The sequence below is a fragment of the Lutjanus erythropterus genome, chromosome 1 (assembly GCF_056507025.1).
Source record: "Lutjanus erythropterus isolate fLutEry1 chromosome 1, fLutEry1.hap2, whole genome shotgun sequence".
Taxonomy (NCBI): Eukaryota; Metazoa; Chordata; class Actinopteri; order Lutjaniformes; family Lutjanidae; genus Lutjanus; species Lutjanus erythropterus.
The window spans coordinates 13,871,746-13,884,332 of record NC_139317.1 but is presented as its reverse complement, the minus strand read 5'-3'; the positions used below and the strand labels follow the sequence as shown (position 1 = coordinate 13,884,332).

At 38.9% G+C, this 12,587-nt stretch overlaps 1 protein-coding gene across 1 annotated transcript in view; it reads left to right on the top strand.

Moving 5' to 3' along the window:
- The first annotated feature begins 280 nt into the window (after positions 1 to 280).
- tmod2 (tropomodulin 2) overlaps positions 281 to 12,587 on the top strand; it is a 29,368-nt gene continuing 17,061 nt past the window's right edge. The window contains exons 1-3 of the mRNA XM_084711915.1: positions 281 to 410; positions 9,476 to 9,697; positions 12,179 to 12,335. Of these exons, the coding sequence (XP_084568041.1) occupies positions 9,572 to 9,697; positions 12,179 to 12,335 (283 nt within the window). The 5' untranslated portion in view covers positions 281 to 410; positions 9,476 to 9,571. The remainder of the gene's footprint in view (positions 411 to 9,475; positions 9,698 to 12,178; positions 12,336 to 12,587) is intronic.

The following is a 12,587-nucleotide window of genomic DNA, read 5'->3' as shown; positions in this document are numbered from 1 at the left end:
GACCAAATAGTGGTCAATAGATCATTATTTTATTTTAATTTATTTTATTTTATTTATATATATTATCATTTATTTATTTATTTATTTATTTATCTATTTATTTATTTATTTATTTTATTTTATTTTATTTTATTTTATTTTATTTTATTTTATTTTATTTTCCTTCCTTGTCTCTCATCTGATTGGTTCTTCTGGCTAAATAGGGCGGGCTAATAAACGTGATTGGTTCGTAGGTGGCAGACTCTTCTTCTATTGGTCCAAACGGGCGTCATTCGGGGGCTGCTCTGGCTCTCTCTTCCTGTGTTACCGCCCTTGGGCTGAGTGAGAAATCAAGCGCTGGAGACATCGCATTCATTGGGAAGAGACTGGCGTTATTTGGACATTCCTTAGTTAGGACCAGTTATCCTCAGGTAAGGAAACCGATAACTCGGGGGTTGGAATTAGTGTGTGAAGTCATTGAACGTGTTAGCCGTACGGTTTTAAATACTGTCATTTGCATATGTTGCTGGTTTAGCTAAACAGCTAGCAACTTGAGTCAACTGCAAAGGTTAGCCTGTTAGCTTCTGCATGTCATCGGGCTATTTCGCATGGTGTTACCGCATCCGACTAATGTAGTTAAGTTACCAAAGTAATTGTCACATAAACCACTTGGTCTGGCTTTGACTATTTATAAGCTGATGTGTGGTATATTACATTAAGTGACGATAATCGTGATCAACTTGTTTGCTGTCAGCGTGGTCATCATAAACATGTCAAGAGCGAGTTAAAGCTAGCTAACCGCTCCGTAGACCGCTATATCTACAGGAGATGGAGGAAACTGTTTCAGCCAGGTTAAGTAAGAAACCTCCAAAAGTAAGGAATATAATGCACCAGTGTGATATATGTCATTTTATTGCAGTGCTTAGTATCCCTTAATCATTCTGGTATCAGTCTGTTATCTTACTCCTGTTGTATTGTGAATGGGTGTTGCTCATTGTATGTACAATGTAGGACTGATTTAATCTCTGCCCATCCCTGTCAGGCAGACAGTGTATTTAACAAACAGGCCATCAATCCTGTCAGTGTTTGTGTGTTTGACAAAGACAAGAGTTTCTGTGTTGAAGGACATACTTTTGGTGGGATGACTCACACCAGTGTGGTGGGTTAGTAGATAGTCCGGTAAAGGCTGTGGTTTTAGCAGCAGTATTCTTTTGTTAAGGTCATTGTACCTGTGTCAGTGAGTCAGTTATCACACGTCTTGTCAAACAGCTAATTTTAGAGTTTATGTATGTGTTCCCAAAGGTAGTTTGACCAGCAGGGCTCAATGGTGAATGAAGGGTGTGGTCCAAGTGTTAAGGAGGACGTGTGGTTTTCCCTTTAAAACCCTGAAGGCAGGTGGTCCTCCTGAAGCTATGAGAGGCTGTGGCCGCTGACATGGCATTTTTGTTGATGGTGTCTGCCCACTGTGCCACCCTGTGCAGTACAGTACTGCAGATAAACAGGCTCCTCTCACACAGGATTTGTTGTACCTGCATACCTTTCACTGCAGAGTGAAACCTGGCTGTGAGAGCCTAGTTTCACCCTCGTTGTGACTAGTGAATAAGGACTTGTCATTAGCCTAGTTTTTATAATGGCGTGAAAGTGGCAGCCTTTCTTTAACCTGTATTATTTACTCTACAGCGCTTTCTAGTCCTTGCTGAGCTGAAAGGCAGGGCACTCCTTGAAATGTGTTCTCATTATATAATAATGGACTGTGTGTCTGGAGTGTGTGCCTGAAACAGGGGAGTATACAAATTAGGCGTGTTTGTTGGAGGAACACCCCACTTCCTGTCGGGCCCTTGCCAGGTTTTTACAAGAGCTGGAGGCACAGAAATATTGCAGTGAATGAAAAACACAAATGTTGATTGTTTGCTTTTTCTGACACGTAGTTTTATTGACTGTTATTGGAAAACATTTTGGGTATAGTAATTAAAAAGCCTGGTTGGCATGCACGCTGTAAACTGTCCGGATACCGCTCTGGCCTCACAGTTGATTTCTGCCTTTTTCCTGTCAACATCTCATTATTAACTAACATTTAGAAAAAGATGTTTGATATTTGTGAATTTATTCTGAATCTTCCATGTCTGCGTCATGGTGTGCCTAAAATAATCAAGATTTTCCCCCACCCCTAGTATGCACTGGTACACAGTCAAACATCTATCATAACTATTTAAAGGACCAGTTTGTAGGATTTACTGGCATTTAGTGATGAGCGTTGAGATTGCAAACATCTCATCTCACTCTTTCGTTACAAGTGAAGTGTGTTAAAGAACCTGTGGTGTTCTCTTCTGGACTACTCTAGTAACATGGCAGCCTTCATGGAAGAGGATTCTCACCATCTATACATCTATATATGGGCTGTAGTCAACCAAAGAAAAATTTGGTAATAAAATAAAATTCTACCTACTCCGTAACCAATCGATCGGTCATTCGGGGGGAAAAAACTGCACATTATCTCTAAGTTGATTAAATCAGCCATAGTGCACTTCATAGTGCACTTTACCTGCCTGCCTAAGTTGATGGTAATCAAAGGTACACAGTGTTATCAAGCAAATGAATTCCTGCAGTTTGACCATTTCTTTTTTACATGTAGTTATATTGTTACCTTCAGAGCATGTCTATCAAGTACATTTACTTACGCACACACTGGTGATGGGGCCCACACCGGTTTCCGTATACAAACAAAGCCCAGCATTAAAACACGGCTCGTGCTGCAGTATAACTAACAATAACTGGCATCCAACCGACTACTTTCAAATAAGGCTTAATATTCTCAGTTTGTCTTGACTGTCCCTCGATATCACAACATTAGTCCAACATTGCCCCAGCCAGAGGGAGCAGCCACATTAGCCACATGCTAGCACCAAATACAACAGATTACCCAACAAAATAAACACTGAAACAAAAGAATAACAAACAAAAAAGAATAGAAAAATTTACAGTTTTCGAGTTTGATCAGGTCACAGACAGCCAGTGTATCTATCATTGAGCCTGTTACCTACCGGCCCTCATTGCAGTCTAACAGAATAAAATCCACACACGTTTGCATTAAAGATACAGTTTTAATCCTCCCAGCCCTCTGTCCTGAGGCTTGGAGGTAATGTTGTGATTTGTGCTGGTACTTTGACATGGAGTCAGTTAGTAGCCAAGTCAGTGTTCAGTAACTAGCCTGTCACTCAAAGATAAAGTACATCAGTACAAGTGAGAAGAGCATATCGACCAGAAGGTGTTTTCCCAAACAAAAACATACCAATTCTTATTTTAGGGTGATGATAAAACATACTTATGAATACTATATTCTATTTTTGCTGTATTCTGCCAATAGATCCCTGTAAATCTTACACACTGGACCTTACACACATATTCTCCTGACACCTATATCTCAGTTTTTATGTGTTACAGTGAACCTATATTAGTGACAGCATAATCAGACCATCTGTTGCTATCTCTGTCTCCCTCCATCTGTTTTCTATCATTTCTGACACTTCGCAGGCACCTCAGGAGGCTGAACTCAAAAAGGATAAAGGAGAACTGAATAACAACAGGGCGTAGAGAATAAAAGTGGAGGAGAGTAGGTGGGAGGAGGAAGTACAGACTCTCGTCCCATGGGTAGCTTAGCTGGGTCAGTCTAACTATAGTCTTTTTGTGGGTGGTGCTCTATAATAATGTAATAACCGTCAGGGCTTCCTGTTCATGTCTGAGCTGCAACTTACTATTCCTCCAGTTTAGGTCTGAAATAGCACAGGCAACCTGGATGTTGACTGCAAGAATTATACTTTCTTGGAGATACACTGCTGGTAAGAGTTACTTAATCGCTACAAGCCAGAGATATCTGGAGTGGCGTCTGATATCGTATCACATACATAATGGTCCAAATAGTCTGTCGACATCACTTTTGAAGGAAGATGAAGCCTCAGCATTTCACCTGAAACATGTTCAGACATTTCATTTAAAATAAGCTTTAGGATAAGCTTTATTGGAGGGAGCGATGACAAATGTAGAAACTGATATTTTACATTTCACTTTTACTTTTCGTCTGTGGTTTAATTTCTAAAGATGGCGGCAAGTCTTCTGCTCATGAAAGAAACAGAAAGAAAGCTTTTCTTAACCCCAGTCACAATGTAACATTGCGTAATATCTTTCTTGTGATCTTCTTAGAAATTACAACAACTAGGGATGTAAATCACAAGTTTTATCACTATTCAATATTATATCAATTATCTGGACAACTATAGGATATTTGCTGATATCACAAAGTCTGCCATCATATGATTCTGCTATCTTTATCAGACGATATCAGCATCATAGCCAGAATTTTATGTGTAGTGATTCTTTTTGCTCTATTGTTTCATACAGTTATTAAAAATACCTGTGAAAGTTGATCATTTTTGTTTCCTAATATAATTTTGGACTGTAAAATATCCTGCCTCCAGTACTGATCTTTGTCACAAGTGTTGACCGCTTTCGAGGGATCACTGCAAAAAATGTGTTTATGTATATATTCTATATTCTGCATATTACATACTGTATGAAGAATACCAGCAAATAAATCAGTATTTGAATTTTTACCAGTATTGGTCAGGCCCTATTATTGATTAATTGATTGGTTGTTTGGACATTAAAATGTCAGAAAAAGGTTTAAAAATGGTGAACAGTGTTTCTGAAAGCCCAAGGTGACATTCTTAAACGTCTTGTTATGTCCTCAATCCAAAGATATTGAGTTTACTGTCATAGATGTGTAAAAGAACCAGAATCGGAGAATTTTTAAGCTTGTTTTTTTGAATCCCTCAAACCAATTAATTGATTATCACAATAGTTGCTGATTAATTTAATAGTTGAAAACTAATCAATTAGCCTCATCATTGAAGCTGCACTATTTTTGCTCTGCATGTGCAGTAGATGACAGTTTCTTCTATTAACGCTTGGTTTCACTTTCTAAATGTGGTCATACATCTGACAGCCTTGTTTAAATCAGTCTGATCGCTTCTTCTTTCACACTGGAATTAAAGTAAGTACTAAACATTCAGCCTGTCAGGTGACTTTAAATCGTGATTATTTGTGGCTGCGTCCTTGCGCAGTCCTCAATAATATGTTTGTGTCTTCAACAGTAGCGCGAGAGCAGGGGTCAGGTCAGTGTGGTAAAGTGTAGAGGTCAGTGTAGGAAAGTGTGTGTAAGGTGAATGTGGACTTCAGACAGGTTTGCAGTATTATTGGCTCAGAGCCATCTGTTGTTGTCTTGAAGGATTAGCAGAGAGGAGAAGGAGAAAGGAATCAATCAGATTGGACTAATGGATCCTCTCAGTGTCTCTGCCTCAGCCTGAGCCCACCCAGTGCCATCATTATCCCTGTCTGAATGCTCCATTACTTTCCTGTCTGCACTTTAAAAAGTACTGGACCACAGTTTAAACAGTGGACGTTGTTTTAAATGTGCTAAATTATATGCCAGTGTAAAACGTTTCTGAAAAAAGTAGGATAAATAATGTGGCAGTGGTGTTATTTTGAGCTGATCTTGACATAAGAGCATTATATGTGTGAGTGCACACATGTGCGACCTAACGCTTATCCCAGGCTGCGGGGGTCTCTGCTTTTTCCACACCCTGGCCAGAAATGTCATCCCATCATTGCCTTTTGCACATGTTAGAATTAGTAATTTAAACCAAATTAGGACCAAGAAAGCCATAAATCAAACTTCAAATGGTGCAAGACAAATCTTTCCATATGCTCTCGCAGTCAGATTCGACTGTTGTGTAAGGAAATTAATTCATAGACCTAGACATGAGGGATTTTGGCAGAATACATCAAAGTCTTCATTTTCAAAACATGTTTTTGTATTCTGGAGGCATGGCAGCCTGTAAAGGCAGACCACAGTCATGATCACAGTAAAGCCTCCATATGTTTTTTATATCTCTGTACAATTCAGGGTTGATCACGAAAGATCAAAAAACTTCCCTTTCCCAAAACATGCAAGCAAAGGCTTGTAAAAGACGTCATGAGAAACAAATCTGGTGTTGTTCCATGACCACAGTTCAAAAGATTGCTGTTGAGGACATAACATGGAAAATGATTTTCCTATGATCTGGATTCATGGGATATTTTTAATCTGGCGGATAAGATGCGTCACTTAAAACCTATTTGGATGTATGTTGGTTTTCCAGCTTAATGCTGTGTTTAAAGTTCTTTATTTTGATTTTCACCATGTAATTTTTAGGATTTACTTCTCTAAACCTATTTAAATGGCAGTTTTATGTTTACATTATTTTATTGTCTGATGTTTTCATTTGAGACAGATTTTAATGTCTGTTTGTTGTGTTTCACCACCCAGGTAACTGATTAGTCGATCGAAAGAAACCAGTTGCCAACTTTTAAAAATCAATTAAATGTATGAGTCATTTTTAAAGCAACAATATCAAATATTTGCTGGCTCCAGCTTCTTATGGTTTTGCTGCTTTTCTTTGTCATTTATGATTGTAAATGAAGAGTCTTTGGGTTTTGGACTGAAACAATTTGAAGATGTTGCTTTGGGCTCTGGGAAATTGTGATTAGCATTTTGTAGTCTAAATGATAATGAAAATAATGATTACTAGCAGGCATAACCACTTTACTTGTCTAGCACCATTAGCTCCATTGCAGCTTGAATGGCTGATCTCCTTCCTCTCAGTTAGCTGTGATGATATCCTGCAGCAGCAGTGCACTAGACTTTACTGCCTCTGTTTTCCAGGATCTGATTGAAGCACAGCGCAGTAGAACATTAGGGTGGGATTATTACTGCAGATCATTATATTCATATGCATCGATAAAAGTCATCAGTGATGACATTTGAGCACAGCTTCATCTCCTGCTTGCACTGAGGCTTGCAAATGCCCTTGCTATGACTCTCGTAGTCATTTCAGGAATAAATGTATGCAGTTGTGGTGCTCTAATAGAGGAGGTGAGGGAAGGAGTTAGTCCAGGACAGAGCCTGGGCTGTGGAGAGACAGGACTGAAGAGTGTGAAAGACACCCAGTCTTCAGGGAATTCCTCTGAACTGGAGAAATCACTCAGGCAGCTCCGAGGAAATGGCACTAAATGTTTAAAGAATCTCTGGCTAAACTGCAGAGTTGGAGCTCAGAGTATTTTTCCTGCTGTCACTGAGTTTAGAGATGGTGCTGTATTTCACAACAGACATGAATCAGTGTGTTTACAAGCAGAAAATATTCTGGTTTTTTTTTCTTCATTTCAAAAAAGACAATATTACTACAAAGCTTTTTACATGGGTAACGAAAATGAACAGCCCACTAGTCTAATAATCCTGTTTACATGCAGCCGTGCTTTTTGTGTTATAAGATTTCCACTGGTGGCAGACTTGTTTGAACTTGAACATGCAAACACAGTTTCCTTTCATTCATCTAACCTTGTTGAAAAGGTCGGTGTTGTGCTATTTGCACATATCCAAAAACCTGTTGATACGAAGGCTTTCTTAATGTATATTAATGTGTTAGTGTAGGTGTGCTTTTCCTTTCAATCAGAAGTTTGGGCTTTCTTTTGTGTGTGCATCTCTACCAAAGCTTTGCAAACAGCTGCCTAGTTGGTTTGTTTACAAGGAAGGGAGCTGACAATAAACAGACAAGAGGACATGTGTCACAAACTGCGATAAAAAGCTCAATTAAGATGCATATTCTAGGGTTGTGAGGGAATGGATTTTTTCCTTACCGTGGCGATAAAGCAACATATTCCCATGGGAAGATGATTTACAGTGACTGTCCAAATAATTAGACTTTATTAGACTTTATTGAAGCATACTGTGATAGGAGTAGCATAGCTCTTTTAAGAAACAAAGCAGTGAATAAGTGTGTGTGGTGTGCAAGTGAGGAAAAGCGAACAGCAGACTGAGACAGATGGTGCTGCTAGCAAGGCAGAAACTTAAACTTAGCAGTAAATTGTCAGTATGGCAGTAAATAAATGCTGCAACTTCTCAAGACCAGGAAAAGTCTCATATGTTATTTCCCATTTGCTGTAAAAGTGAAGTGGATTAGCCCTGAAGTAAGGTGAGAAAGGAACGCTAACACTTGCAGTACTTGCAGTAGGTGTGATCATATCCCTTTCAGAAGCATCGTCTTCCAATCTTGAACTGCAGTGTCATTTTTGGAGATTTAGTCAAATAAATCCATGATGATAGATCCAACACTTCTCTATTTACTTATGCATTTTTTCATCTTGAAAACAGTTGTTGTTGTTATCCATCAGCTGGCAACCCCATGATGCCTTGAGTTGAGTCTGTTGACCAGTCATAGGCTGTGTTCCTGACTTGTGTGTGACAGCACTGGTCTATAGATGTATTAATAGATGCATGTGCTGATCTCAAATACATTTTGCAACAGAATAACATAAATGTGCTGTATATTTGTCCAAAGAATGTTCCTAAAACCTGAATAATCCTGACACATCCCACATGTCTTAATGCAAAAATGCTAATTCAGAATATTTTAACAGATTATGCTGTTTCAAATGAATCTTTGGGAAGGAGTGTTTCTAGATTCAGACTGACTTTGTTTGAGGTGCTCTTTGGATAGGGATACATGTATACAGAATAATCATAAAAAAAACTCAAAGGCACTCTTTTAAAATAAGTAAAATGTCTTTGTTGTCACAGCATGGTCATATTGGACCTTAAAACAAACTTTTGCTTGTTTATATGACTTGTATCACACTTAGAATATTGTCTGTTCTGTATAATAGTGGAAAATCTCCTCTGCAAACATGCTTATTTTGTTTATAACAGCGTGAGCACACCATTTGGGAAAAGTACAGTAAATCTGTGTACAGTTAAATGTGTGTGTGAGTGATTAGGACTAAAACCATCTGTGGAGTCCTGCAGGGAATCTGGAAATCATGAGGTCATTTTGTGTTCGGACTGTGGCGTGGGAGCGGGAGCTGAAGGCTGAGGCCTCTTCATTTAGTTTGACAGGACACACACTCACTCCCCACAGTAACAAATGCACTTATCTCAGATTTATTTAATCTGTGCTGTGGATTCTTATACATCAAGAGTTTACTCCAGTCTGTCCTGCCACTGTTACAGTTTGCTTTATTTACAGGCATTTAGTCTCTGGTAGAAAAATAAATACATTTATTTTGCTATCCATCTATATCCTATCCATGCTTCGTTTGTGTCCTTTTTGAAGTTGATCAAATTTTCTAATGTAGCACAAAGTTTCACAGAGTTGCCAGTGATCCTCATGGGAGCAGTCAGATGATTTGTCTGAGCCTGAGAAAGTTCTTCCTTTGTTCCAGCTGTGTGTGTGTTGCATCATTGCAAGGCCTCATTATCTAGCCCAGCTGCGATTCACTATTGTTTCACAGGGAAAAGATAAACAACGTCCATCCTTAGTTTAGATATAATTACTCAATGAGAAGGAATTTTATGCCCCGTCATCCTGAATGTTTATTTTTCTGTGTCTGTGCCCTCTTGTGTCTTCAGGTAGCCTCTCCCTGGTCTGGATCAGTGAGTCCCGAGAAGAAGCAGTGTGGCTGTGGTCTGCTGTTCAGTGTTGCTTAGTGAGCTATAGCCGGCACCATGGCGTTGTCGTACAGGAAGGACCTGGACAAGTACAAGGATCTGGACGAAGATGAAATCCTCAACAAACTGTCAGCGGAGGAGCTCAAACAGCTGGAGACAGCCCTCGAGGAGATGGATCCTGAGGTCAGCACTCAGTCAGGGTTGGAGGAGCTCCAGGGCTCTTTAGTGGGAGAAACTTCCTGTGACGAAGGGATTAATTGGAAAAATATAAAATTTTAAAATAAAGATTTTTATTTATTTATTTATTTATTTTCATTTTAATTATGAATTTTATACAAATCTAGAACAGAACTAGTATGATCTGGTACTAAAAGATAACGCAATCCAGGAAATGCTGCTTGATATGAAGTCATGCATAAAGTTATGCTTAATATATCAAGCAATACTTCCTGGATCATGTTGCGTGTTTTTTAATTTTGCTCTCTAAAAAGCACCTGTTTGACCGGCCATCTGAGCCATGCATCACTTCCTTCTCCCGCTTTGAACTTTTATAACCTGGTACAAATAAGTTTATGTTTCTTGCTGTGTGTTCTTGTTCGGTGGTTTGTAGAATGTGGACATTGTGATAGTGTTATTGGCGAGTTATTAAAATGTACTGATAAAGTTCATAAAGCATTGATGCACACACTGAAATCATTTAACAAAGTTTTATGTTGAAAATCTCTCAGTGATTTTAAATGACATCATATCCTCTGCGATGTCAGTGTTTTAATTGATGCAAAACAAACTCATGTTGCTGCTGTGCCTGCATCTGGGAGACTGTTGCTAACTTCAGAAGTTAACTAACACAGTTTTTAATGTGAGTTTTTCAGAGATAAGTCAGGGCTACTGAAGTCTGGAGTAATCCTTCTTACAGAAGAACCACAAACACAAAAGGCAGACTATGAAAAAAGTAAATAAATGGAAGCAAGGAGTGTGAGTGGCTAAAATATGACTCATCTGGGGGTGTAATGTTCTTTGGTGTGTGTGTTGCCAGTTTCTTCAACTAGCCGAGAAGTCTAGATTGTTTTTCACTGGAAACAACGACTTCAGGAAACACCTCATCACAGTTCAGGGGAAAAGTGGAGAACACAAGTGTCACAGTAAAGTTGTGTCAAATTGTTTGTACATTAGTTTACAGTTGGGCCACCAAAAACATCCTTTGACCACCAAATTTAGGGGCTTGGTGGCCCCCATGCCGTGTCATCACAGTTGAATTTCCTGGAATGCACTGCACAATTTTTTTTCGTTTGAACCCTTCCACCACATCTCTCTATGACAGAGTATTAGGCCAACATTAAAGGAAAGAAGAGAGGAGGAAGATTTTTCTTATCTTCAAATGATCTTCAGTCTTCAAAATGTCAAGAATAAAGTTGCAATGCTGGGGGAAAAAAAAACTTCCTCTGATTTTTTTCTTTCTTTTCTTTGACATTTCAGGCTGGGCTGTGTTCTTGACACGTTGACTTAATTCTAAACATTTAAACTTCATTCTCAAAATTAAAATAAATCCTCCTCTCTTTTTTTCCCCTTATTCCTGGCCCTAACACTCTTCTGCACCTCCCAGTCCCCAGCCTGTTTGTTTGGGGAAAATATTTAAAAGGGGAGTCTGAGCCGCAGTGACTCTCTCAGCAGGCTGCCAAGTGTTTGTGTGTTTATTTGCAAGTAGAGCTAAAGAGAATAATGAAATCTCCCCCCTCCAGGCGCCTGGGCGTTTTATTTAAATTCCATCTAAACCGAGTGAGACAAATAACCTTACATGGTGACCCACAGGAAAGGCTCGCAGGAAACAGGCAGCAACAGTGGGGGAAATATTAATTTGTGGGTCTCATGTCATTAAAGTAGAATTTGGCGTGTTCTCAGAAAGAAGAAGAACTGCTTTTGGCTTCAGTGGCTGTTGTTTCCACCTCCTCCAAGTTTTCACTCATGTACAACAATGGTCCAACAATGGTTGCATTTTTATTTTTTGGTCTTTAAATTCATAAGGCTTTTGTTGATCAAGTTAAACTAGTTCATAGTATGTTTGCTTCCTGTGCGTGGAGTATACTGGCATTTCCTTGTACTGCTGAGAACATGCCAGTATACTGGTAGGCAGCTGTTTCAGCCTGTCTCTGCAGTACACAGTTATGAAAAGTACTTGAACTGAAAAGCCTGCATAGACTGCTCAGATAAAATTGATACCATACTGATACCACTGATCAACATTTTTCACCATTTTCTGATATTTTGTGGACCAAACAACCAATCCATTCATCGAGAAAATAATCATCAGATTAATCGATGATGAAAATAATCATTAGTTGCAGCCCTAGTCGGAAACAGGGCTTTGCAGCCACCACTTAAATCAAAATCTAAAAAGAGCACAATATTAATAATATTAGTGGAGCCTAATCTTTACCTGCAACTGTGCAGAAATACCAGGCTTAAACAGAATGAACAGACAAAGAAAGCTGTCAGCATTTGAATGTTGATTTTAGAATTTGAATGTTAACTTTACAAATAAAGCTTTGAGCTATTCGGTACAGCTTTAATTTACTACTCAACCTTTGATCCAAGTCTATAGTGACAGTATTGAAGTCTTCATCGTTTGACGAAGGTCTGATGTGTCTCTGTGTCTCCTCTCCTCAGAATGCTCTTCTCCCAGCGGGTTTACGTCAGAAGGACCAGACGACTAAGAAAGCAACAGGGACATTCAACAGAGAAAGTCTCCTCAAATACCTGGAGAAGGAAGCCATGGAGTACAAGGACAGAGAGGATGTAGTGCCCTTCACTGGAGAGAAAAAAGGTGTGTGCGTCATTAGCGTTTCTTTATTATAGAACACCAAACAGAGAGTCATTCTAATGTGAATATGTACTATGTTAAAAACTTCCTGAAAAATTACTTCAAATCAAAATAGAAAAAGTGGATGATTAACAGTCCTCAGTTCACTTTTAATTACTGGTGCTGTTTTGATTGATTGATCTTGACGTCCTCTTGAGAAAAAAATATGCAGGTCAAGTATTGTCATTGAAATGATGACAAACAAAATAAATTCCA